The sequence below is a fragment of the Aythya marila genome, assembly GCF_965140915.1.
Source record: "Aythya marila genome assembly, chromosome: 3".
Classification (NCBI taxonomy): Eukaryota; Metazoa; Chordata; class Aves; order Anseriformes; family Anatidae; genus Aythya; species Aythya marila.
In genome coordinates this window covers 11,454,466-11,480,679 of record NC_139044.1, presented here as the reverse complement: position 1 = coordinate 11,480,679, position 26,214 = coordinate 11,454,466, and the positions used below count along the sequence as shown (strand labels likewise).

The 26,214-nt window shown below is 38.2% G+C and overlaps 1 protein-coding gene across 1 annotated transcript in view; it reads right to left on the bottom strand.

Annotated features, from left to right (window-relative positions):
- WDPCP (WD repeat containing planar cell polarity effector) overlaps nt 1–26,214 on the bottom strand; it is a 147,380-nt gene that overhangs the window by 47,129 nt on the left and 74,037 nt on the right. Inside the window, exons 10-12 of the mRNA XM_082755619.1 lie at nt 23,121–23,730; nt 18,086–18,274; nt 15,317–15,440 (exon numbers count right to left, since the gene is read on the bottom strand). Of these exons, the coding sequence (XP_082611745.1) occupies nt 15,317–15,440; nt 18,086–18,274; nt 23,121–23,730 (923 nt within the window). The remainder of the gene's footprint in view (nt 1–15,316; nt 15,441–18,085; nt 18,275–23,120; nt 23,731–26,214) is intronic.

The following is a 26,214-nucleotide window of genomic DNA, read 5'->3' as shown; positions in this document are numbered from 1 at the left end:
CGTTAGTAGACACTCGTATGTGATCTACCTTTCCTACAAAACTCTAAAAAGACGGCTATTAGTGCATCTATTTTATGGACAAGGAAACAAAGGGGAAATGTGAGTGATATAACAAGAATAATTCAGGTTAAAATAGTCAACACAGGGAAGAGCCCTGACTTGCCTTCTGGTGGAGTGGCAGACCTGCTGCCTACTTGCATTTGGAGAATGTGATTAACTGAAAAGATGCCGGGAAAGCCACAAATATTTATTTTTTTTAATTAAATATATTTTTTAATTAAAAAAAATATATTAATTTAACATTGACTTCAGATAGTCTATTTTTGATTCTCACCAGCATAATTAAAAATAATAATAATAAAAAATGTCACGGGTTTCCTCTTATCCTATAAATGTTGAGAGATAAGGTGATTTGAAACACCATAGATCAAAATCACGTGCACAGATTGGGACCTGGGGTGAAGGGAAAAGATGCCTATTGAGTTTTTATAAGAAGTTCTGCAAATATATCAAAAGCTGAATTTTGTCAACTGTATTCCACAGCACTGAGATTGAATGTGATCACTTAAAGGCAGAGATACAGTTTACAAGCCCCAAACAGTCAACTTAAAAAATATTTATCCACAATATTAAAGAGCCTAATAAGAAGGCCAGGAACAAGAAAAAAATCATTTGAAGGGAGGAGGAAGGGAAGAGAGAGAGAGCTCATGCAAGCAAGAGAGAAATACAGTGCAGGAAAGATGGAAACATTTCTTTAGGGACTAGTTACAACCAACAAGCCTTCTTAGACATGCCCATCGACCATGTAAGCATATTCCATGTGCTATGCTGATAAAGGAGGGTTGCAGCAGTTTTTTTTTTCCTTGTCTTCAATAAGGGTACACAACATTTAGAAAATAATCTGCAGGGGAAGAGCTGTGGCACAAATAACATTTATAAGGCAATCCTTTTTAATGGAAGGAATTTCAGAGTCCTCCTCATCTCACAGTCCAATCAAGGGTGATATGCATTCAAAAAGTGAATATTAAATATGCACAGAGCAAACAGAACAGGAAAAAAATGAATATTGAAATAATTTACATGCAATCAAACTACACTGAAATTAAGTTTTAATTGTTCAGTATTCTGTGATGCATATGCAGATTTTAAAGTATTCAGAATATCAATCAAGTGTTTACTTACATCAAGCAATTGTATTTAAGCATACAAAACAGATGATGAAAATATGTTCAATCAGCTACAGCTCCCAACATTTACCGCAGGGTTTACATGATCACTTTTAATTCAGTTATTTCATTTAATATTTCAATTTAATAGCTCATTCTTTCATTCAATTTCTAGGCATCTTGCCCATTTCTTAAACACAATAATAATAATTATTCATAAAAGGAGCTGTTTCCCATAAGTTCTCATATCAGCAATTTTTGGAACAGAAATGGTTTTCATGCCTTTTTTTTCCCCTTAAAAATGTTGTTATTATCTGATTCTTTTTTTCCCTTTTAAATTAGACAATATTAAAATAAAGAATGATGTCTGTAAAATGACTCTGGACCCCATTTCAATGGAATTCTGAGCCAGAATAATTAGAGATTATCAGGTTAAAGAATGTAAAAAGTGTGTGGCTAGGTTGCTACATGGTTTATTTTAAATAGGGATGGCTTGGTTTCCAACCAATTGTTGAATATAAGGAAAATGATTTAGAGTCATATCTGTATTTTAGAATACCTCTTAAAATCCCTTTTAAAAACAAAACAAAACAGGTTTAGATGGTGTAACTTCAATGCATTCTTACTATTACAACCCTCAAATTCTATTGACCTTCAAGCATGTAACTTTTTATCTATAAAATATATTATTTGTCAAAGATGTATATCCTTCATTTTATAGTGAATGTTGTAATTCTGACACTCTACTTAGGGTTGCTGGAGAGGAATAAATATATTAAGATCTTAATTTTAAAACAAACAAAGAAACAAAAGTAAACAAAACCAAACCACCACCCTTTAAACAAAAGACAACCAAAAACGGATCCAATTTTACCCACAGGACTTCAGCAAAACACCCTACTTTAAATTAGATAGTTGCAGAGAAAATGAGACCACTGAATGCAGCCCAACACAGGAATGCTCCAAAGAACCTATCTTTTCCTCTCCCACCAAACTGTGAGTTTGCATTTCAGAATGTTATGATCTGGGGGACTCAGTCCCTTCATTTTTGTATTTACTTGGTATTCTGATATTATTTATTTGGATACTGTACTATCTCAAAAATAGACAGACTATTGCCAATACCACTAAGTTCCTTTGGCAAAGATCAATTAATTGCTGGATATTAGTTAACTGCAGCTAGATTATTATTTCTTGTTGTATGTGCTGACAAAATGAAAGTTTCATGTGAGACAACCAGAAATTGAAACCATGACTGTTTTTTAAAAGAAACTATACTGTTAGCAGCAGGGACTACTTTTAGATAGCTTCTTATGATTCCTCCTATATAGGGCTCAACACAGGAACTCTACTTGTTCCCTATGTGCTCTGCCTAAATATGCTCCAGATAATATACTGTCCTTCCCCAGCAGGGTATACTGAGCTCCCTCCCTCCCAGTGATGGTTTGGGCAAGAATCAGTGCAGACTGGTTTTATGCAGTGCATTTGTTGAATGGCAGAATGTATATCTGTTGAACTTTAGCTTAGCCTTTTGGGATGGAGATCATTAACTCTATCTTATTTAATGCTAACTGGCTGCTGATATGCTCAAAACTGGTAGGCATTTGCTTACTGCTGAAACTTCTATCCTCTGTAAGGCTTGGTTGAGATTCGTCAATGATTTTTAAAGTTACTGGGGAACTAATGGAAGAATCAATGGAGGCATTTGTTATTTATGACCTTTGAGATGCTAGTGGTACTCTTTTACCAGCCTCATGCTATTACGTTTCCAGTTTTTTTTGGATTAAGAGCTTTTTAGGAAAGGATACATAAGCCTCAGAGTGGGGTCCACAACCCTGTTGCCTTCTAAGATACTCTAGTACTGACAAAGGAAAAGTGCTGCAGAGCCCACCAAAAGGGCAATGGAGAAACAGCCAGGTCCATATGTATGAGAGCCAAAGGCATAATCTTCTAAATTGTATTGTGGACATTGAATCTCTGAAGGTTGTCCAGGTATAATCTATATATCCCTTTAGGCCCAAATTTACCAAACCATTAATGCATAGGTTTACAACCTATAATTTTCTATGGATCCTAAATATAGGCATGTTAAGTGAAGTATTGGATTTGGGACCTGGGTGACTTGTTTAAAAAAAATCCCTTATGGAGCCCTTTAGAGGTTATACATGAACATGTCTCAAGTGAAAATTCATGAATAACTGAGAAAATTTTAAATGGGCACAAATATTTTAAGCTTTTCTCTGTCACTTAAACCATACTGTCAAATTAGGTATCTCTGAACTTAAGGAAGAACACCTGTAACTTTATAGATTGTTGGGTGTAAACCCGAATGCCCTTCACATCAAAGGGTACCCTCTGGTATGAAGCAAGGAAACAAACAAACAAACCAAATTAAAAAAAATAGGAGGAAAGAGAAAGTTAATAAGGAGAGCCAGACAGTATGACTCCCTGGCCAGAGAAAACCCTGGAGGGCTGTAACAGGCTATGGATCTTGAAGACATTCCCAACCTGAAAAAAATAATAAAATAAAAAATCTTACCATGTGATCCCTATCTTGTAGGATTCAGTCCTAGGAAACCTAAATGTGTTCTTGTGTGAAATGGTTCAGATGACTATGTTAAGCATAGACACTTCTCGGAACAGACTTCAACGATTAAAGAAAAGCTGTTCAGGCATTTTTGAGTCAGATTCTCAAGTGAACCACGGTCATTTAGTAAGAAGGCAGCACTGAAAATTTTGAAATACATATTTAGTAAGAAAAAGTCAAGACGTACAAAATATTCTAGAAAATGCAGTAGTTTTAGCTACAGAAAGAAAAGCTACAACATTTATTTCTTGCCCCTGGCTCAATTAATTACAAAAGAGCAGTAGTTTAAAACTATAGAAGTGTCCCTTGTCTAAACCAAAGAAATATTAGCTAACAGATTCTGTTTCTGTGAACATTTATGCCATACACTTCTCATTTGATGTTGGTCAGTCACGTGAGCCTGGGTTTTTGCAGATGGGACTAACCACTTAAGAGGATGACTGTTGGGAGAAACAGCAATGTTTTACTACATGTAGCATAATTCCTTCATGTCTGTCAAGTGCGCTGAGATTTTCAATACCAGTTGCTATAGAAGTCTGAAGAACAGCAATTTATTACTATTATACATTGTTAATATATAAATTGAAACTCTGGTGGTTTCTTTCTGTTTCAAATATATTCAGTTTTTTCTCTTCTTGTAATGTGTACTTCCTTTGAATTTCCCATACTCTGTATTTCTTTTTTCATACTCATTTTCCTTCATGAGAAAACATTTTGTTGCCATAGCAGTATTTCCCTCCATAGCAATTTTATCATAGATGTTTTCCTTCGGATTCCTCTAAACTGCAACTAACACCAACCCAGACAGCCCCTGCCCCCAAACCTCTCCATTCCCCCAACTTCTTACTGCTAAGAAACTTCTTAACAGCCTGTATTTATCTTTAAATACAGACACACTCCAACATACTCTTCCAAACGACTCTAGGCTAAAAACAGATGTTAATTAAAAATGCTGATAGGAGTCAACGACACCTGTTGTTTCACATTTATTTTACCCAACCCTGTCTGTTAAATCTTTATTGCATTAATTCTCTTCTTGCTTTTCTTCTATTCCAGCTTTATCCCTCTCACGCTGGTGATCATGTAAACTTAACTGTATGTCTTGAAAGCTGTATTTTATTGAGCAAACATATCAGCATGTCTACACACTAAAGACAGCTCTATAACAGAGGCCCAGTATCATCACTATGGTTAAGGATGAGTTGCTGCCTCTATTATAAATCCCTATTGTATACATGTGATATCTCTGCAATTTCAAACTGGGGCAGATGGAAATTTGGTATTAAATTTAAGATAAACAGACTCTTTTCCTCCTTGACTTTCCATGAAGTATAGGGCCAATTTTCCCTCATGCCTGACGTTGGATAAAATGCAGTTTTTTAGTGCTAAGACTTCTCAGAGAATATATATTAGCTCAATATTTTCTAAAAACTGGCTGCCTGAAGATAAACATCTAATCACAAAATCATGGTGCAGGGCCAAATTTTGAATCAGTTTTTGAATTATATTTCCATTACAGTACACTTACACTGTTTAGGTTTGTCAATAGCAAGCTTCTTTGTTCATATTAAAATAATGCAGTGATAATGCCCATACAATCTCCACACATAACAATTCCATTACAGCAAACAGTCTCTAGAAGTTTTGTCAGGTGAATTTTGGCACATTTTGGGGGGAACAAATACAAAACTAATGAGTGCTTTATGCTTTTGCTGCAGGTTATCACATGTAAGAACGTCAAATGTATGAATGGCTGTTTGCTCAGACCAAAGGTGCATCTAACCTAACATTTTACCAATAGCTAGGCACCTAGGAAGGGATATAACAATAGGGCAAGCATATGGTGATGCTTTCCTAGGTAGTCTCCTAGTCTCCAACAATTTGTGGTTGAGGGATTTGCTGAGCCAGAGGTGGTTTCTATGCTGGTATTCCTCAGTGAATTTCTCTTCCCTCAATCTTCCCTTTGAACTCATATACAATTCTATCATCCACAACATCCTGTGGTAAGAAGCTTCATATTTTAATTATATGCTATGCAAAGAATCGCTTTATTTTGAACCTGCCACGTGCTAGCTTTGCTTGATGACCCCTAGCTTTTCTATTAGAAGAAGCAACAAACAGTCATTTACTGTCCTCTTTCTCCCTAACACACATGATTTAATAGATCTCTATCTCAGTTGCCTCTTCTATAGGTTGAGGAGTTCTACTCTACTTAGTCATTCCTTTCACTAAAGCTGTTTCATGCCTTTAATCATCCCAGCTGTCCTTCATAAAGCTTTTTGAGTACTACTATATCCTTTTACAGATCATGGGACTCCGAAACTACACACAAAATTCACAGTTCAGGTGAACTGAACTTTGTTGTTTTGTTTTCTGCTCCTTTTCTAACAATTCCTGGCATTCAATGTCTTTTTGTACTTGTGCTGAGCACTGAACTGACTACCAGTTATACGACCCAATTCTTCTTCCTGAATAATTACGAGCTCAGACTCCACCATTTTATACATGAAGTTGAGTCACACCCTGCCACCTGCTTCACTTTGGATTTACTTACATTGAACTTTATTATCAGTTTTGGCATTATGTCACTGAGTCCTGTGAAGTTCTTTTGCTGTTCTTCACAGAAGGTCTTTATCTTTACTCATCTGAATGATTTAGTGTCATTAGCAAATGCTGACACCTCACTATTTTCTCTTTTTCTACATTACTTACGAATATACATGTAGATCTACTGTAGTTACAATTTGGTGACCTCCACTCAGCAAGACAACTGATCTTTCACTGTTTCTTACCTTCTAAAAAAATTATCTGCAAAAGGGGATCTTCCCTCTTATCCTATGGCAGCTTAGTTTCTTTAAGACACTTTGCTGAGATACCTTCCAAAAACGTCTTCTGTGGTCGAACTTTCCTCAATAGCAGCAGGATATCCTTTACTGACCATAACTACTGATATCAAAGAATCCAGAGTTTTATGAGACATGATTTGACAATACTGCTGACTCTTCCTGGGTACATGTTTATATGTTCATCATCTTATTAAAATATTAGTTTCTACTAATTTGACTGGTACAGAGGCTAGACTTACAGGACTATAGTTCTTTAGGTCTCTCCAGAATATATTTTAAAAACAGATAATATTTCCCATATTCTTGTCTTTAGTTGCTAACTTCATTTGAAATAAGAGGTTATACACCACAGTATATAGCTAAGCCATTTTACGCTTGACAGTCCTTAGAAATTCTCAAAGAATTTTATCTAGTGTTGTTCATATATTATTGCTCATCTACCTAGATTGTAACCCATTTTACTGATATTTCAACACTTAACAGTGCAAACTAAGAAGTGCCCCCATCCTCTCCTATCCAGGTCAACTAGACAAAAGGGGATTTCTTAAGAGGTCTTTTATGTCTATCTGATTTTTGTGTCTTTCTATAAACCTTTCTTCAAATATGTTTGCTAGTCAGAAACCATATTTGAGCACCTAAGATCTTTCTGTTAACTGGACAGTAATAATGGGATATAGGAACTAGCCATTTACAGTGCAAATCATCCAATTTACCTTCAAACAGCTCATTTTTACATGGCTCATTTAAGCTAATCAGATATGTTCCCTTTATAGTTAATTGATAGGGATAGGCACTGACATTTGATTGTTCACACTTATCCTAGACATCTCCCTTCGATGGGATTACTCATCCTTTGGGCGCCCACATCCTTCTACTAACTGCGGAGGCAGCCCAGATGAATGTGTAGGACATCTAAATTCTACATTATTAAGTCAGGAAAGGTGAGGTGCAACCCCAAGACATTATATCCAGTTATTGGACAATTGACTACTGCTGACTTGTTCTAAATCTTACTTATCACATACTTCCCTTAACAGGCTTTTCAGCTGTGAAGAACCACAAAAGGGAGCTCTGCATTTGAAGACTGGAAACCTAGGACTGCCTGACCAGTTAGCTCTTCCTGGGGGACACTGGATGGAAGAGGGAGAAAATTCAGAAAATTTAAGCTCTTTTAAGGAAGAAAAAAGACTGTTTTTGTACATAAAAAACGGATTACAGGTTGCCAAGTCCCGTTCTGTTCTGATCTGATGAATGGCGCTCATGACAGAACTGTCAGATGGCCCACACACAGGAAAGTGAGGTGTGATGATAGGGCTCAGGAAGATTCTGAAGATGAATGAAGGAAAAGTATCTTGGTAAAGAGATGTATTGGGTTTACATGGCAAGGTTTTGGTAGCAGGGGGCTGCAGAGATGGCCTCTGTGAGAAGAGCCTGGAAGCTGCCCCATGTTAGATAGAAGCCAGTTCCAGCCAGCTCCAAAAGGGACCCACTGCTGGCCAAGGCTGACCCAATGAGCAACACTGGTTGTGCCCCTGGGGGAGCCAATTTGAGAAAGGGAAAAAACACTGTGTAACAGCAGCTGGGAGAAAAGGGTGAGAAAATGTGAGAGAAAGAATCCCAAAGACACCAAGGTCAGTGAGGAAGGAGGAGGAGGTGCTCCAGGCTCTGGAGCAGAAGTCCCCCTGCTGCCCATGAAGAGGACCCTGGTGGAGTTGGTTGTCCCCCAGAAGCCTGTGGAGATCCCAGGTGGATGGCATATGGCCTGAAGGAGGCTGTGGAGAGCCCTCACAGGTGCAGACTCTGGGCCAGAGCTGTAGCTCATGGACAAGAGAAGCTGCCCATGGGGCGTGCTGGTTGTGAAAAAGTTTGTCTTCCCGAGCAGCCATATTGAGGCCGTGAGGTGGCCACTCCAGGAGACACCATTAGTGACTAGGTGAAGTTGATAAGTAGGGAGTACATGATGACACGCAAAGGAAAGCTGACTGACCTACCACAGCAGCTTAAATATGAAGATGTGTTAAGAACTTTCTCCTGGTTTCGTCCATGAATATGGTATATTTTTGTTGGTATATTTTTGTGCTGTTTCTGCACTTGATGTATGCCCAAAGCCCTCTGGATTTGCACAGCTGGTACAGAAGGAAACATGACTTTCTGAGGGCAGATTATGAGTTATATAATACACACCACAGAATGATGGTCTCTATTTGGGCTCAGCTTCTAAAAGTATGAATATCAAAGATTAACCAGCATAGGGGGGATAGCCTTGGCACAAAGAACATTAGTCTGGCATGGCTATTCCATTTTCCTCTTTAAAAGTGTGGTCCCACAGGTGGAGACGTAGCAGAGAACTGGAGGAGGTATGGGACTCTGGGCCACCAAGCAGCCAGCTATCGGTGGCTGTGGGAAGCTGTAGCACAGCAGAGCAGCTCTGGGACTGCCCTAAGTGTGTGGGAGGGGACATCTTTCCCATGCTTCAAGCAATGTCTCCCATCAGGTTCAGCAGAAAATCTTGCCCAAATCTCTGCCTTGTGCTTCTTGTGCTTTATCTTCACGGGATTTTATTCTCAAGCAATTATGTCGTGTTATTTCCTCTTTTCTTTTCCTAGTATTTTGCTCAGTATATCATACATTGTGTTTGTCACTAGAGAATTAAATCCTGGAGCTACTCCTGTGGCGTCAGAGCATCTGCCTGAAATCGGAACCTGTTGTGGAGCTGGTTTAAGAAAAAACTCATTAGCAATATAGGACTGAAGCAAAGACATTCTAAACTTTTCCTGAGATTTAAATATCTCTTTAAATGAAAAAATAATCTAGTTCCATTGAATAGGTGCCTTTATTTCTTGTTTCTAAAACAGGTCAAGAAGCATGACCAGGGGATCTTTTCATGTGCAGTTCCATCACAGCAATTGAAATTCTCATTTATCAGTGCCATGGCTATATGAAAACCTTTGGTTTTGATCGTTCTTACAAGATGACAAAAAATGACTCTTCAAAGTCCTCTCCAGAAGGTGCTACTTTAGTCAGAATGCGGCTACTGAACTTACTCCCGTAGAGATGAATTCTGTTCATGTGGCCACCATAGAGAACCTGACTGACATCAGCGGTCATTTTATCTGAAGGCATAATTTAATGCCTAATAGGTTACCTTATGAATATAAAAGACATTCTCAGTCCTGAACCGTGTCATCATTAATGTTTATACGTATTTTGTGACACACTATGTACCAATATAATTATAGATTCTACTTTTAGGGTGCTCTTTAAAAGGATCATAAAAGCTCTTTGCTCACTTTGTCCCTTAGTTCCATACAGTTGGGAGCAAATCGGATTGGGAACTATTATGGTGTTGAGGCATTTTCTCACCTTTGATTTAGGGTCTTGTTTAGGATGGAACAGTCACAGTGCACGTCTACTTTGCAGACCGCACTGTAGCGATACAAGAACCTGCTTACCAAGGGTTAGTTAGAACTGCATAAGTGATGTCGCTGCAGGGTGAAAGAGCTTTATTTTAGCTTTTCAAAGGTTGTCTTGGAGGTAAGCGGTAACTGTGTCAAGGAATCATGTCAGGCTGCATAGCAGTACACTTCACAACTCTCAAATAGTGAAGTGATTGATAAGAAACCGTACTGGCTGGAAACAGATCTCCCCTGATGCTAAGGATCACGTACTTTCTCATCTCCTTTACCAGTTTTTATTTAAGCAAGACCTCAGTCAAGCTCTGTGTATAGATTTGTACTCACGAATGTTCTGCCTAACACATATCTAAATTCTTCTTTGTGTTTAACCAACAGAATTTTACACTGGACACTGGAAGAGTACATGACGCTTCTGGGGTGAAGCATAAAAACAGTAACAGCAAAAATACCTAGTTTTCATTTTTGGACTTGTACAAAGCAGAATACTTCTGTCAATCCATTCAAAACTCCCAGAGTGGATGTGATCAGAGCTGTGCTTTTCTCTTGAAAGAGGCAAATGAACTGTCCTAGTATATAGAACAGAGCTTTGCTTCGTAGGGAAACATATTTGTACTTGGAACTGGTAGAAGGGGGATGGATAATGGAATTACCAGATGGGAAGGTCGACATGGTTTTGAATCTTAGTGTTTTTCCAGAGGAAAAAACAAAACAAAACAAAACAAAACAGAAAAGATCCTTAAATTGTGCATTCAGAAGCACAAGAAGAGAACTATAAAGGAGGAAAGGGCACAGCAGAAGCACGGAGCTGGGCCTGCATTCTAATTCCACAGCTCCTCAGATGCACTTCAGACTTCACTTTCCAACCCTGCCTTTGCTTCCAGCTCATGCCATATTTCTTCCTCACTGTCTTTCTGAGAAGGAGAGAAAAGTTTCAATGAAATAGAGCAGGCGCGTGTTTGTGCCTGAGTGTGTCAAACAAACAAGATAATTTCATGCATTAGAAAATATGACAAGTCCAATTTACGAATGCTTGATCAGAGGGAAGCAAAGCCATGAGTCAGCGATGCCGTAGTTAACGAGTGAAAAACTATTCCATCCCATTCCATGTTCTGTGCACGGCTAGATGAGGCTGTTATCCAGAGGCAGGAGGTTGTGCAGCCACTCCCCCATTACACAAATACACTTCGTAGGCAGCACTTAACAAAAGGGTGGGGGCAAGGAGGTTACAGCTCCCCAAGGCTGCCTAATAAATCCGCCTCTGCTCAACATTTTACATAATGATATAATGCATTATATTATTATAAGTAGTGACATCATAATAAAATACAGGAGTGCTGCTCAAGTGGCAAGGAACACCTAAGATATATTTTTATACTTGTAATTCAGCTCCTGTATTTTTTAATTATAGATAAGAATTTAAAGTGAAAATAATTATTCATTCCATAAATACTGTTGTAATGGATCCCTGGCATATAATTAAGAGGCCTTTAATTTTAATTTTGTATACCGAACGCCTGTTTTTGGAGGTATTCCATATTTTTTATTCAGGGCCTATACCTGCAAAACTCTGTACCTCTGTTTTAGTGGAAACTTGAAGACGCCACACGGATTACAAATGGTAAAACTTAGCGTTTGTAATGAAACACACAAATAACGTGGCCCTGTTAAAAGTGGTGCAAGACGGTTTCCTTCCTTCTAAATGCAATACATTTCAGTTGTGCCCTCAGTGTTTCTTGGCCCATTCAGGTTGCTGCACCATTTTCTAACCCGTAGTTGCAATACAGCTCTGTTGTTACAGAGCACCTTCTTTCTAAAGTGCCCGATACCTAAACGAGGGAACCTACCACCACAACACTATTTTTTTTCTGGAAACTGATCTTTTTGATGGCAGAAAAATACTTAGCCTATAATCTCACCGATAATGTGAAAATGGATGTCTCCAGTTATGTGCAACTGGATATAAAACCTTTCCGCCTGCAGTAAAGATTAAAATCATTGGCACATGATTATTACGAGGTGAGGATAGCCTTTCTGAAAAGGTGACTGCATTTCTCAATTCTAGTAAACACAGACACTCACATCTTAAAAAGTACAACAATAACTGGCACCTTTTTGGCAGACTCAGCAGGCAGGTCAAAGATTGTCTCAGCATGTAGAATGAATTAATATTTCTCTCCCAAGAGTGGGTCCTTCTAGAAAAGGCTTAAGGCAGATTGGTGGGGCATTCAAAGGAAAGCTGGGGGGGCAGGGGGGTGGGGGTGAAGAATTTTGTTTATATGAACATTTTTCAGATGTAGATCTAGAAACATTTAAGCTTTTTAATGTTTTAATCTTGCATGAAAGACTCCGCCCTTCTCTGTCCACCCCTTATGCTCCTGGTCTCCTCTATAGCCCACCCCACACATCCTACACTGTTGTCTGGTTTTCGCTCTGTACTCCCACTCTACCCTTTTGCATTACTCTGCATGTCCCTATCCCTCTCTTTAGTCCTTTGCCCTCGCTTCCTTGTTTTTCGCTTATGTTTCTAAGCCACATTCCTCACTCTTCCTACCCCACGTTTGAATTTTTGGCTCCCAGTATCTTTCAAATCTACATTTGCCTCCTGTGCATATGCTTTTTGCTTTCTCTGAAGCCCAAAGGAATTGCAGAAGTCCCTACTATATTCCAGGGAATATTTTTTGAATACCAGCCATACTTACAGTGCATGCAACTTAAGAAGCTCTATGTTTCCTCTGCTTCTTGTTGCAATAGGGAACAAAGTGATTATTTTGCTTTTGTCTCCTCTTGCTCACAAGAGAGTAACAAATGTATCCTAGTGCTGTGTCAAGTTGGCATTGACAGTTTACGGTGCATTTGCATTTAAGTCTTCTTGCTATTATTTTCTTTGGTCCTGTTTACACATCTGTGGAAGCACAAATCCACTGGGAAGAGTGGATCAACTATTTGTAACTAGCCAGCGAGTATTTAGTGCTAAATGAATAAGGGTAAAAAAAATAATAAAAAATAAAGAAAATAAAAAAGAATGAATAAAATAACAAGGGTTGAGACAGACAGCATAAAATCAACTTTAAATGCAGCCTTCCTGACATCCAGATAAAGTTGTCATCTCTGACAAACAGGTAGTGGGAAGACGATTCCATTTCCAGTACCTGATGGGTATAATACATTGATCCAAAAAGGCAAGAGCAGACTTTTCTTCCTGTTTTGAACCCACATTCATAAATGCAGGTTGGCAGAAGTGGCTGGCCTTGCTGGCTCCTTACAGAGGGACGTAACAGCAGAGGCTGCAACTTCTGCGTGCCTGGACGAATTAGTGAGCTTTGTGCCTCGCTGTGATTCTCCCAGACATTGCAGCATGCCTAGGTGGCTTTCTCTCACCCAGAACCATCCGTCTGGTTTACCATTCCTCCAGCAAATCTGTAGCACTTGCTTTTTAGCCTACATTCAAATCATTCTAGTCACTTAAGAAAACATCTAAAAGGAAATAAACAGCAATTAAGGCACAGCCACTTTAATACAATAAAGATCAGCTCTGGACATCATTTCCTTGCTTTCTATCAGATAAATCTCCCATTTTTGAACATTTCATTTTGCACTTAGATTATGTCTTCTCAGATAAGCTTTAAGCATTACCATCTGTTCTGCAGCAATCACATGATCCTATCACTTTGATTCAGTTGAATACAAATCCCTTTGACAATAGGGAAACAGCAAAACAACATCCATTTCTTTCAAGAAACTGCCACAACAGTAGATCGTTCGAGGGCCGCTTTATAGCGGAGGTAAAACACACGGGGAGACCCTCCTGCACCCCTCCCATCTGTGCCCCATGCTGTCCAGGCAGCGTTCTGACACTGATGCTTCATGTTTGCTAGGGGGATTGAGTCAGTGTTTCAGCTGTGTTCAGCAGCCCCAAGGGCTGAAAGCTCAGCCAGGGCCCCATGCCTCTGCATGCCTGCTAGCATTTGGAAGCAAATCCTGAGTCAGAGGGAATACACCTTTCTCTAGCAGATGTAAGAGCGCTAGAGCTATTACACCTCTCAGCAATCTCTGAGGCATTCTTTCCGCATCTGTCCTCTGCAGGCAACTGGCCCACAGCCACTACAGTTGGCCACTGCAGCAACAGATCTTCCCTGCTGGTTTCTAGGAGAAAGGCAAAAGCAGAGCTTGTACCCTGTACTCTGGCCAAATCTATCAAGAAAACTCCAGTAAAAGCTGGTACATATTATGCAGATATTTGGCGCATTCTTCTGCTTAGAATAATTACCCCATTGGTACGGACCCGTTTAGCAGACAGGCGATCCTATTCAGACTCAAAATTTAGAAGATGGTATAAATTATTCCTCTTTTAGATTTGTAAGAAGCTCACACTGTACCACCAAACACACTGAACCATCAAAAATGTGTGAAGCACACACTGAACCATCAAAGAAGCTTGCAGTTCCTCACTTGGCATATGTGGACAACATATACAAGCTGGATGGAACCCAGAAAAAGGGCACGTTGCGAGTCTCCTCAGCATGTGCTCGACAAGTCATTACAAACATTTGGGTTATCATTCAGAAGATTTCTCCTTTTCACTGACTGGATAATTATCAGAGGGAATGCTTCAGTTGTATTTGTGCTTGAACACATGAGCAGGTTGAACAGCTTATATTGATACTTCCAACAGATTGAAATTTAGGCTATTAATGTATTACACAATTATAGCCATATATCAGTGCAATATAAATCCTAGCTGAATTTGGTATTATGAATTTTCTAATGTCATACAACTCACAGATGAAAGCAACATTTCATTTTCTTGTATTTTAATGGTGAAGACTTCTAGACCTTAAAGTACACTGAAAGTGGCTGGAAAATGTCACTCTGAGGGTGACAATAACCAAACGCTCAGATTTCAAGGGTGCAAAACCAAAAACCTCTTGGATGATACTGTTCGTTTGCAATTTAGCATCTATTTAAAGTCAAGATTTTCTCCAAGTTTGTAAGCTGTTTCAATAGTTAACCTGCAAGCAGTTGGTGGATATAAATCTCTCAGATGCACACTATCTTTTTTCTATCAAGCTAAAAGGGAAAGAGTGAATCATTTTATGTGTATTGATGATAGAAGAGCTCTGAATAACATTTTATCTGCAATACCATAGTTGAAAGGAACGAAGTGCAAGTTAAACAAACAGTAACAATGAATGCATTTTTTTCAGGGGTGGTCCTCTTGGAAAATGTTAACCACATTAAAGTAGGTAGTTATTGAAATATGCAATTAATTTTGAGTCGATAGAAGTTGAAACTGTCATTCACCTGAGCAGGTGGTGGAAGAACCTTCTCGCGTATCTGCTGATGGGGTCCCTGTACTCCAGCACGGTTGTATCCAAGAGGGGTCTTGTTGGAGCATAAAAGGTTCCAAGGCTTGCCTCAAGCTGTGCTGTAGAGTTCAAACACAGCAGCAATGAAACAAGTGAAACTGTTTCAATTACAACAGGTTGCTCATGTTTGCAGTCAGTCAAATTCCTCAAACACTGATGCAATGCAATGTTGTTGTAGGACAGATGAAATTAAAATATGACAGCTTGTACAAACACAAATGTGCATATAAACTTTCACTTTGAGGCAGAGCTGACAATGACTTTGAGCAACAAAAGCTGTCAAAAAGATGAAAAAGTTTATAACACATCTAGTTCTCACCAGAAGCATACAATTAAAAGTGACTCATAAGAAAAATACAGTTTGAACAAGTTTGTCCAGTAGAGATCAACTCTGTTAGCTCAAATTTTCTTAGTCCTCTTAGGCAGACAACAATGAACTTCAGTTTTTCAGGGATTATTCTTATGTATTAGGTCAGCAGGTGACAGAACCTTTCTTGTGATGGCCTTGAGGTCTAAGGAACCTCCTTCAGCCAATAGTTCTTTACAAACTTTAAATAAAAGGGTCTAGAAACCCTAAGGGCTTGGCTCTCCTACAGCGTGTAGTGGTTGGAAACAGGATAACCTCCCTTGTAATCAATAAAATAAAGCCCTTTTGTTACAGAAGTTGTCTTCGCTTTAAATACTTTCTGACTGGTGTACTCCACAGCCATAGCTCTGAGCCATTTTGCTACATGTTTTTAATACAAAATTACAAGCAATGCAGGAAAACACACACTATGCATTCGTGTCCCACATGCTTAGCTGGGAAGAAATTTAATGATCAATAATATTTATGCTATATGACTTCTGCTTGACAGTCAACACATGCAAAAGTCACACAGTCCAAACAAAACAACTGACAGAAGTCTTGCTCACTCTGAAGGCACAGGGAGAATTTGCTGCACCAGCACAGGTTCTCCTTTCAAGGTGGGTGTGCAAATCGCTGCTGCTCATCAGAATTTTGTGGGGGCTTGAAAACCAAAATACAGCCAACCTATTGTCTCATTAGGCAGACAAAATCTCATTGATTTTATGTTATTAGCGTTTGTTTGAACTAGCCATTTCTGTATTTAGCGATAAAGGTTCTTTATTTCCGAGCATAGTTACATTTTATTTTATTAGGCTTGATTGCACTAAATGTGCTAATAGTAGTGTGTTATGAACACAGGCAAACTGTTAGTAAATTAGGTTTTGTGTTATCTTAAATCTAGACAGTAAGATAAGCTGAACTTTAAAGGTATTTTCTTTCAAAGCAGCAGTCAATTTAGATTAAATTGAATACAGCGGTACCTCGCGAAAACAAGCCGTACGCTCTTGCCATTGCTGTTTTCTTGACAGCATGTTTTGTACTTCAGAAATATTCCAACCTACATGGAATACGAGCAACTACTAGCACAGTTATACATTCATTAGATAGCCCAGCTTGATGTTGAAGGCAGAATAAAGATCTCAAAGATAACTGCCACATCGCTATAAATAAAAGGCCTCACTGGGTTTTTTGCTAATAAAAAAAAAAAAAAAAAAAAAAAAGAAAACAAATTACTATGCCAAATTTGTTAGCTTCATGTAGAATAACTCCTGGACAGAATAAAATTCCGTCTGCTGTAAACAGTGTTAGGAAGCCGCATGGGGGCAAACACACAGACATCTATTTATAATGTGCATATTTTTACAAGAGTGTTAAAATCAGCTTTTTTTTAGATATTTTTTTTTTCCATAGGTCCTTTTAAAAGCATGTTTTATTTAGAATTGATATGCTATATTTGCAATGCAGAGATTTTTTAATCAGATCCCCCAAAATGCGATAGCTGATGGTTTGGCAGCAACGTAGGACACCTTGGAGTTTTTCTATCATCAAACGCACCAGAACCCTAAGTATTCTTTCTTGCCACAAAAGATGCCTGGTCCCCAGCTGTCTGCCTGCTAGACTGGAGGATAACACCTTCGCTAAATCAAGGCACTTCAAATCTTGAAGTCTATTGAGTTTCAAGATACACAGCAAATCAAGAGGAAGGCATGACACCAGGCTTCAGCAGAGACGAGGCTGAGCCTAAAATTCATCATTTCTTGTGACGGACCCCAGCTACTACTGCAGGGGGCCAGAAGATTACAGTGAGGACAAAAGCTGTAATCCTAAAGGAGGCAGCAGAGGATAGTGTATTCAAAGCTTTTGGATCTTGTAGTGAAAGAATGACCCTTCATAAGCACCTTACAAACCATACTAAAATCTCTTGTCCCTGTTACAGGCAAATGTCCCTCCTTAAGCCAGTGCTGTCTCAGTATGATTATAAAACAAACATTTGAGGCCTGTATTAACTAACACTAGCCTGAATTAAGCTAAATTTATAATGTAATAAAGTTATAACATATATAACACAGTGTTATACATATTAACTCGTGTGTATCCTATATATGTTAAAATATGCATTATTTTACTTTCACTATTGATAGAAATGTGAACTAAGATGGAATCAACACATTAATCTAGACTTTATTGAATTTATTTCTCTACATATAGCATTTAATTATGGAGTACCATGATCAAACGATTGTCTGGATTATCTCTATTGTCTTTGTTATAAACTAAATAAATATATCATCATAATCCACACAAGAATTACAAAGACTCCACAAAAATACATTAAAAATATAATCAGTCCCTTACCTTCTCTGTCTGGTGTAAGCTTTTGTTTAAGAAGGTGATTGACAATGGCGCTCAAGCATATGTAACACTGACGACCCATCGTGTTCCAGTTCATGGTGTTCAGGACATTAATTGCCTCGTGTATCTCATCATAACGAATGTACTGGTGGATGATTTCCACAAGGCCCAGCTGTCCTCTCGTGATCACACCTTTTATAGGAAATATTAAAACCAAAGACTGTGTTATGAGTAGTGTAAAACAATAGCTGACTACTTTTCAGCACAGCTAAAAATAATTGGTGTTGGTTAAAATCAGAACGCTTAAGTTAATGATTTTCACTGTAAAATTTGTATGTGATATAGCTCCTTATTATCTTGGTTTATTTAGATTTAGGGTGCTTTGGACAGTGGAGAAAAGCTATCAGTGAACTTCACACATGGAAGATAGGGTGAATGTGGCCAATACCCGCTAGTGCAAAGATCACGTAATGAAGTTTGTTCTAAACATGGTAGAAATAGCTTATTCTCAGTCTGTTATTATTGTGTGGGAGGTAATAAATTCCTGTTCCTAGCATCACTTTCTTGTAGAGATACTGTTGGACAACAGTAGAAAAAAAAATAGCATCAGTCTCACACAAACTTACCAATGTATGCAAGTTTACAGCAGTCCAGACCTCAAAGACATTTTCTACTCCCTTTATTGCAATTGCTCTAGAACTAACTTCTAACCAGGGAACCAGGTATTTCTTCTGATATGCTGATATCATGAAAAATATCAACAACTAGCAACCTTTTGAACTTGTACACATGAAACCATGGTCTTGTTGCCATAAGGGAAAAAAAAAAGAATGACAGATTGCCCACTCCATGAGGGCATTCAGTCTCCGGCCAGTATTAATTAAAACAGATTCACAAATTTTTTGACTTGCTGGTCTCAGCTTCTAAACAGAAAAGATGACTGAAAAATTGCAGAGAGTAAGGTTTTTATCATCTCTGACTAGATAGATGATCATGTGCAGTAGGCCTTATACACCACTGTAGTACTTTTTTTGTGCTTTGTATCACTGTGCAATAAATATTATTTATTGCTACTGCTCCAGATATCAGAAAGAGACCAGAACAAACCTACTGTTTCCCTCTCACTAATTAAAAACATTTAAAAAACAACAACAAAAAAATCTCAATCTACATTCTGATGGTGTTTGTCAAAATTAATTTCAAGGAAAAAATTATGAGGAGAAAGGGAACAAGCTGATTTTCAAAATGAATTTTGGAGCCGTAGGATGGCTAGTAAAAAAAATCAGGTAACAGAAAAAGCAGACATGATATATAGAAAAGAGATCTCAGAGAATTTTTGTAAACGTTGTTGTGAATATCATTTGTGACAGAAAATAAAAATAGAGGGGAAAAAAGTGCAGGGAAAACATCTGACTATAGCTCGAGGTGAGGTAACCTGCTGAGAACTCGCAAGTACAGATCTGATGCTTTGGGGGGGGAAAAAAACCTTGTATACACACACACACACATATACACATTTGTAATAGAGAAATATTTAATTTTGTAGCATTATTAAAGTAAAAGATATGTTTGTCTATTGTATTTCACTTAATATTTGCATATATTAAAGTCTATGGACTTTATACAGTGCAATAGCTATGTTTAATGAGTGCACATCTGTGATAACATCTAATTGTTATAGTAGAATTTATTTGTCTTAAACGTTTCATGTTTTTAAAGCACTATATAAGTTGGGAAATCTTCACATTAATCACTAAGTGAAGATGAAAATACTTATTTGCATGCTAATTAAATATAGCATTATATTTAAAATATCTTTCTAGGCCAGCAGCACTGAACCACTGGCACCAGTACCAACTTTGGTGTTATCCAAGAGCTGGGTTGACATCAATGACAAGAAGCTGCAGTGCTTTTAAAAATGAGTTTGGCATTAAACACCAAAAATATTTGCCATTAATGTTTGAGGGTAAATTTAACATGAATCTTTTCCTGAAATAAATCTAACTAGATTCTAACAGCACAACACAAGATTCACAAATCTTGTCCAAGATCTTAAAATGGCTGCTGGAAGTTAAAAATTTATTTGCCTATTCTCATAGTTGACATAGTTAACAGATTTTCAGGGGAAATGGTTCAAATAATGTTGATGTAATTTATAACTGATAAAAACAAAGAACTAGCACTCCATGAATCCAAGAGAACAGACATTACCTAGAGTGCCAGACATACATAGTGATTTAGTAAAAATATGCAGTTCAGAATCAATTACATGGCTTGTTTTCAATTGCATTTTATGGGAGATCTTTCTTTGCTTGAAGAAATTAAAGAAAATGCTATGGATGATGCAGTATCTGTAGGATCCAAAAATACTTTTTTTTTTTTTTTTTTTTTTTTTTTTCGGAACAGCAAAACCAGAGGTGTTTCAGGTGCCAGTAAGAACAGTTTATTCTAAAAAAAGTAGCTGATTACTATATACAAAAAAAAAAAAAGACAAAAAACAAACACAAACATTCAAAAACTCTACAGTATTGCCTTGAAAATTTTCTGTGTATTAGTATGTAATTCTATTAACAGAAGAATATGTTTTAAAAATAACAACAAAAAATAAAACATAGTAGCAATTCTACCCTCTTCACAAAATTAGAGGCCAAATGTAAGACATATGTGCTGGTTCAGCAGTACACCCTTAAGGGAAGCCAAATTTTAAGCACGTTCACAGCCTCAAATCCACTTTTGACCTATTCTGTTGACTGAAGTTACTCAGCTGGGCTGCCTTCTGTGTTGAGTGCTCTACTGCAGCATGAGGCACAAGAGCTACACTGCATAGCCATGAGTTAATTACAGATTTGATTTCAGTCCTGAGTGCCTGGATTTTGCTGCCATGGACCCCTAAAATTCCAGTATAATTTATATTTGCATTATTTCTTCAGCAGTGGAGATCTAAAAACTGCTGAGGTTGGGAAGAGAGGCTGACTGTTTAACACAGCATTGCCTTGGTAGTGTGGAAAACTGAGTGGTAAAGCTGAAAATCAGGATGCAATAGAGAACAGCATGTTTTTGCGCAGTGGGCTATAGAGGAGGAGGGAGGGAGGGATAGGGAGGGCTTTGCCTTCTTCCTAGAAGAGATTTTACAGTAATTATACAGAATGAATTTTCAACCATGATAACTTTCAGCTGTAGAGGTCAACATCTTCCCATTTGGATGCTTGACTTCTCTTGGGTGGTGCGCTTCCGGGCAACCTACTTGGGAAAAAGAGGTGACAGCCAACTCACTGCCTAATTGATTTAGGAACGGTGCCCAGGGAGACAGTCCAATTAAGTTTACAAGCTGGCAATTAGCAGGAAAGGCCTCTAAATCCCTGCACTGAGAGCCTGCTTGCCTCCGTAAGAACATAAATGTGCTAAAGATAGCAAGGGGAAAGCTGTGCTTTCTGGAAAGCTGTTGTGAGTAAACCCCACAAGGGAGGACTGAAGAAAAGCAAGGTAGATGTGGGTAAAGTGCCTTCTGCTTGACAGGTAAGAGGTAATTTAGAGTTGTTGTTGTTTTTTTTTTTTAATGGCCAACATGCACAAAAACATCAAATAGATGTTTTAATTAGTGTTCTGGGGTGCTCTGCAACTATTAAACCTGTCATTGAACACAATGCAGCTGAATTATCTCAAAATAAATGGTAATCTGTAAACAGTTGCTTTAATAGTAATTTTGGATAACAGCAACAATCTGGTTCAGCTCTGTTTAAAACTGTATAACTGTAAATTGGTCCAATGTTTTTGTTGGTGACATCCTATTATAATAATCTATCTTTTTGCACTGACATATGTAGTCAAGGTTTTGTAAAATCAGACTTTAAAATGTTCAGGTCTGCATTACTTTTAGACATTTTGCCCAGACAAAAAGCGCATTCATGACTTAAACAGTAAGAGAAAGTCGAGTTTCATACTTCACTGTCACCTAGTTTTTTAAAAAATGGGCTTCTTCCTAATCTCAATAGCTTTACACAAAATAGTCATAAAAACCTCCTGTAAAGATCTACAAAGGCAATTCTGTTTTCTTGGACAGACAATGGGCAAAATACTGAAATTTTCCAGGATGAGTATATTCGAAATGGCTGACTGCCACGGTGAAGCACTGGGTTGGTAGTCAGAAGATTTAAGCATGATTGTTTTTTTCACTCTCACACTGGGTCTGCACCCCTGTAACTTGCTTGACTTGAATGGAATGAATACGGTTCTCACTGATGATGAACCACAGGGGCTTTATTGTTAGTTCAAGCACTGACTCCTTGTGTAACTTTTAAAAAGCCTTTCAGCTTTCCTTCACCCTTGTTATTCTGTTTGTAAATTAAGAGTTAGTTACGCTTTTACTCTCTTAAAGCCTCCTTACATCTAAAATGAGAAGTGCTACATAAATTCTAAGTTGTGTATTATTACTTTTTCATTTATTCACAACTGGTAAATTAACTGAGAGGCCAAACTTCTCTGAAGGTTATGAAAACTCTCCTTCTTGGGTGAAATCTTAAAGGGAAAAAATGGTGTAATTTCATGTACTAAAGTCAGAAATAACAGAATACTGGGACAAACACACATTGTAATGGAAAAGACAGTTGCATCATAAAAAACAATAACTTGTTTAGGAAAGAGATAGCATTACTATCCTATTATGACATATAGCTTATTTTGGGATGTCACAGGGATTACTAGAGAACGAATACAATTCTTATAATTGCATACTACAGATGAAAATAATTTTCAATATGAGAAATTGTTATGCATTATTAGACTAGCAGGGAACATAACAGGACCCTAATACAAGAAATCAGGATCCTACTCTGCCAGACCCCACAAGAACTGATACTACATAATTGTGAAACGTATTGGACTCCTTGGTTCACATCTTCAGACATCATTGGAATTGTGTGCTTTCAATGCTTTGGTAAAATATATCTAAAATTAGGATGTTTACAAGCTACCAAAAACTTGTAAGGTACAAATGTTTCCTCAAGAGCCTAAGTTTCAATAAATGTGCTCAGTAACTTACCTAGTTTAAAGCGAAGTACTCCTAAGGGTCCTTTGTCAAATCTAACCAACAAAAGATCATGGATATCTGTGCCATCAGTGCAGGGAGATGCACCTTGAGCAGCAGCCCAGTGGATGTGGACGAGGCTGCTAGACGTGTCAAAGTGTTTGCTGAATTGCAAAGTGGCCTCAGGTGAAAACTCTTCTGCCAGCAGCTGAATTTTAACCGGAGACAGTGCTGTGTCAAAAAGCTGCAGCTCCCCTTGAGAGCTGCCAACCACGAATATGGCTCCAGAAGGGTGGTAAGTCATTAAAGCAGGCAATAGTTTTGCTTGGGCTAACAGAGTCACTTGGTTGTAGGCGTCATACAGAATCACTGACGAATCTTCACAACCCAGGACTAGTTTGTCTTCTGTAACATTTCTGCAACAGCTGATGGCCTTTGATGGCAGTGGTATTCTGATGACTGACAAACACTGAATTTTGTTCCTAGCACAATCGTAGATGCAGCTGTCAGCCATGGGCTCTTTGTCTGCAGAGACGGAGTGCTCGACTATGTGAACCCGATAAGGCTCCTTGGTGCTGAAGCGAGCATCGAGTGGATCCCATTCCGTACGGACGTAACTCTGAACCTGGAAAAAATCCAAAACACTTTGGTAGTAGTTCATAACAGTTTATTCTTGACTTTAATGGTTTAAAAAACAGACTACTGACAATACGTTTTCTCATTGCTCAGTAAGCTAAAACAAGCACACGTTTTATAGAGTTGTGAGGCTTTTCAAAGGTTTCTTTTTGTCATATAGTTTAAGCCATATCTGTTTGCTCAGGGAATACAACAGTCAGTAGAATAGAAGATTAAAGAGGGGATGGTCCTAGCAGTCCTACTGGAGGAGAAACGAGCAGCTGACACATCCAAGAATAGCTGATTATTCACAAGGAGGATGGGGAAGAAATTCCCAAATTTCTCGAAGTTTGTAGTAGGTTACTGTGAGCATCACACTTAGAGCATTTTTTATCATTTGCTCTGGGCCATGATAACAGAAAATATACTGTAGTGGTAGCAACATTGGCATGTTTAAACAATGTGCACTGTACATTGCCAAGCGAGTAGGTGGTAGATGCTCTTTGGTGCCACAGAATGAATTTGTGATAGTAGAAAATGGGGACAGTTTAGGGGTACTTGAAGGCTGAACAAAATGGAAGACTACAAAGGCAGAATATGAACCAAAGAAAACAGCGGGCAAAGAAAAAGAATTTGTAGTGTGGAAGCATGCAAAATGCCATAAAATGATGGAGGCAACAGTGGAGTCCAATGAAGTTTCATGGTCTACAATATGTGTGTTTGAGAGAGGTATTGGAGAGATATTGTACAGGACTGGAGCAGGGAGTGATGAAGTACCAGTGGTAAAAAAAAAAAAGAAGTTACAAAATGGCTTCTAAGAAGCTATTTCTCTGAAAGAGAGAGAGGAAACCAATGTCTCCAGAAGAATAAGAGTAGTGGAAGTTGGTCAGAAACATGCTGGTGTTTGTTCACGCAGAGGGAAACAGTGAAAGGAAAATGTCAAACGGAGCCAAACCCCACCCTCAGGTATACCGATAGCATTATTCACACTATAAATTATAGCTGCTGACCTGCCACTAAAGGCCCCTTCTTTTGAGTCCAGGTGGTATGCAAGTACTATTTACACAGGAAGGGGTAACAAAAAGGGAGATGGAGGAAATCTGGAAATTTCAGGCTGAAAACAGAAATGCACACAAAGTACTCAAGCAGTTTAAAGTTGATTTCCACAGATCACTAGACCAACTGAACATACAACTTAGCCTTTCATCTTGCAAAGGAGGAGAATAAGAAATGAAGTTTTTTTGGCATACCACCCATTACTTCAGAAGCACATAATGAATTTATAAGCAAGTTATTTGGGATGCTGATCAGACTGATTATGATGTTTCATTCTGACAGTTTACTTATTTTGAGAGTAAAAGGGCTTCTTTTGCAAGAAGCAGCAAGAAAAAAAGGATTGTTGCCATTCTGTGGCTGCAAACCAGCTGCTTGTTAATACAAAAGTCTTAGCTAGTATAAGATGTGTAGTTAGGGACACAGTAAGAACTACTTAATAGGCAAGAAACAAAATATTGGATGCGAAAGCATCTAATACAGAAGTCAATGCACCCATCTTGTGAAAACCAGGGGAGCTGATTTCAAACAAGAGTAGCGATCAATAAAAAATATACCAAAAAGGAAATAAAAGATGAAATCAGTTATAAAGGCTGAAAACCCTTTTCTCACCTGCTCCAATCGCTCACCAATGAATTAGCCTCTGCAGCTAGCCATTTAAGCCCACAAAACATGCAGTGGCTACTGTGCAGCGGTTTGGTGTTAGAACGGCTTGAAATGTGTAGCTTATTAGGGTGTTAAATTGCATAGCAAGGCAACCTGTAAAAGAGGTTATTGTGGACAGAGGATTACTGTGACCACAGAGCTCTGTAACCCCAAATAAAGACAAGGTGAAGTGTTATTTGTTCTGCAGTTTTCCCTAAGACTATGCATAGAGACCCAGATAGCTGCCTTTCAAATATGTGAAATAGAAGTCTTGCCCAAGCAAGTCTTCAAAGCTTCCATAACTTCAGTGAAATGAGCCTTGAGGCCCTCTGGGACTCAGATTTCTGTCTTCCTGTGGCAGGTTTCAATGCACTGCATTATTCACCTACACATTTTGATCCCAAACCAGTGCTCTTCTCTGGACATCTCACAAGCGACAAGAAAATCATGAAGATACACACACTAATCAAGCATTTGAGAGATGAAAGACTGAAAGCACTGTTAAATTCTGAAGAGAGACTGGCCTTGAAGCTTAAGACAACAGAGAGGAAAACATGGGAATCGTGGATTTTTCAACTCCATAGGAGTGACTACTGGAAAACAGCAATGGAAATAGTAACAGAAAAATAAATGTTGTTATCTGATCATTTGAAAGTCAGCAACCAAATGGAATACAATTAATACTTTTGTTCTGCCATGATAGAGCAATAGAGGGACAAAATGTTGCTCATTACCTTGAATTTAAAATAAAGTAAAACCTTCTAATTTGGAAGGCCTAATTTAACGAGTCATGAGA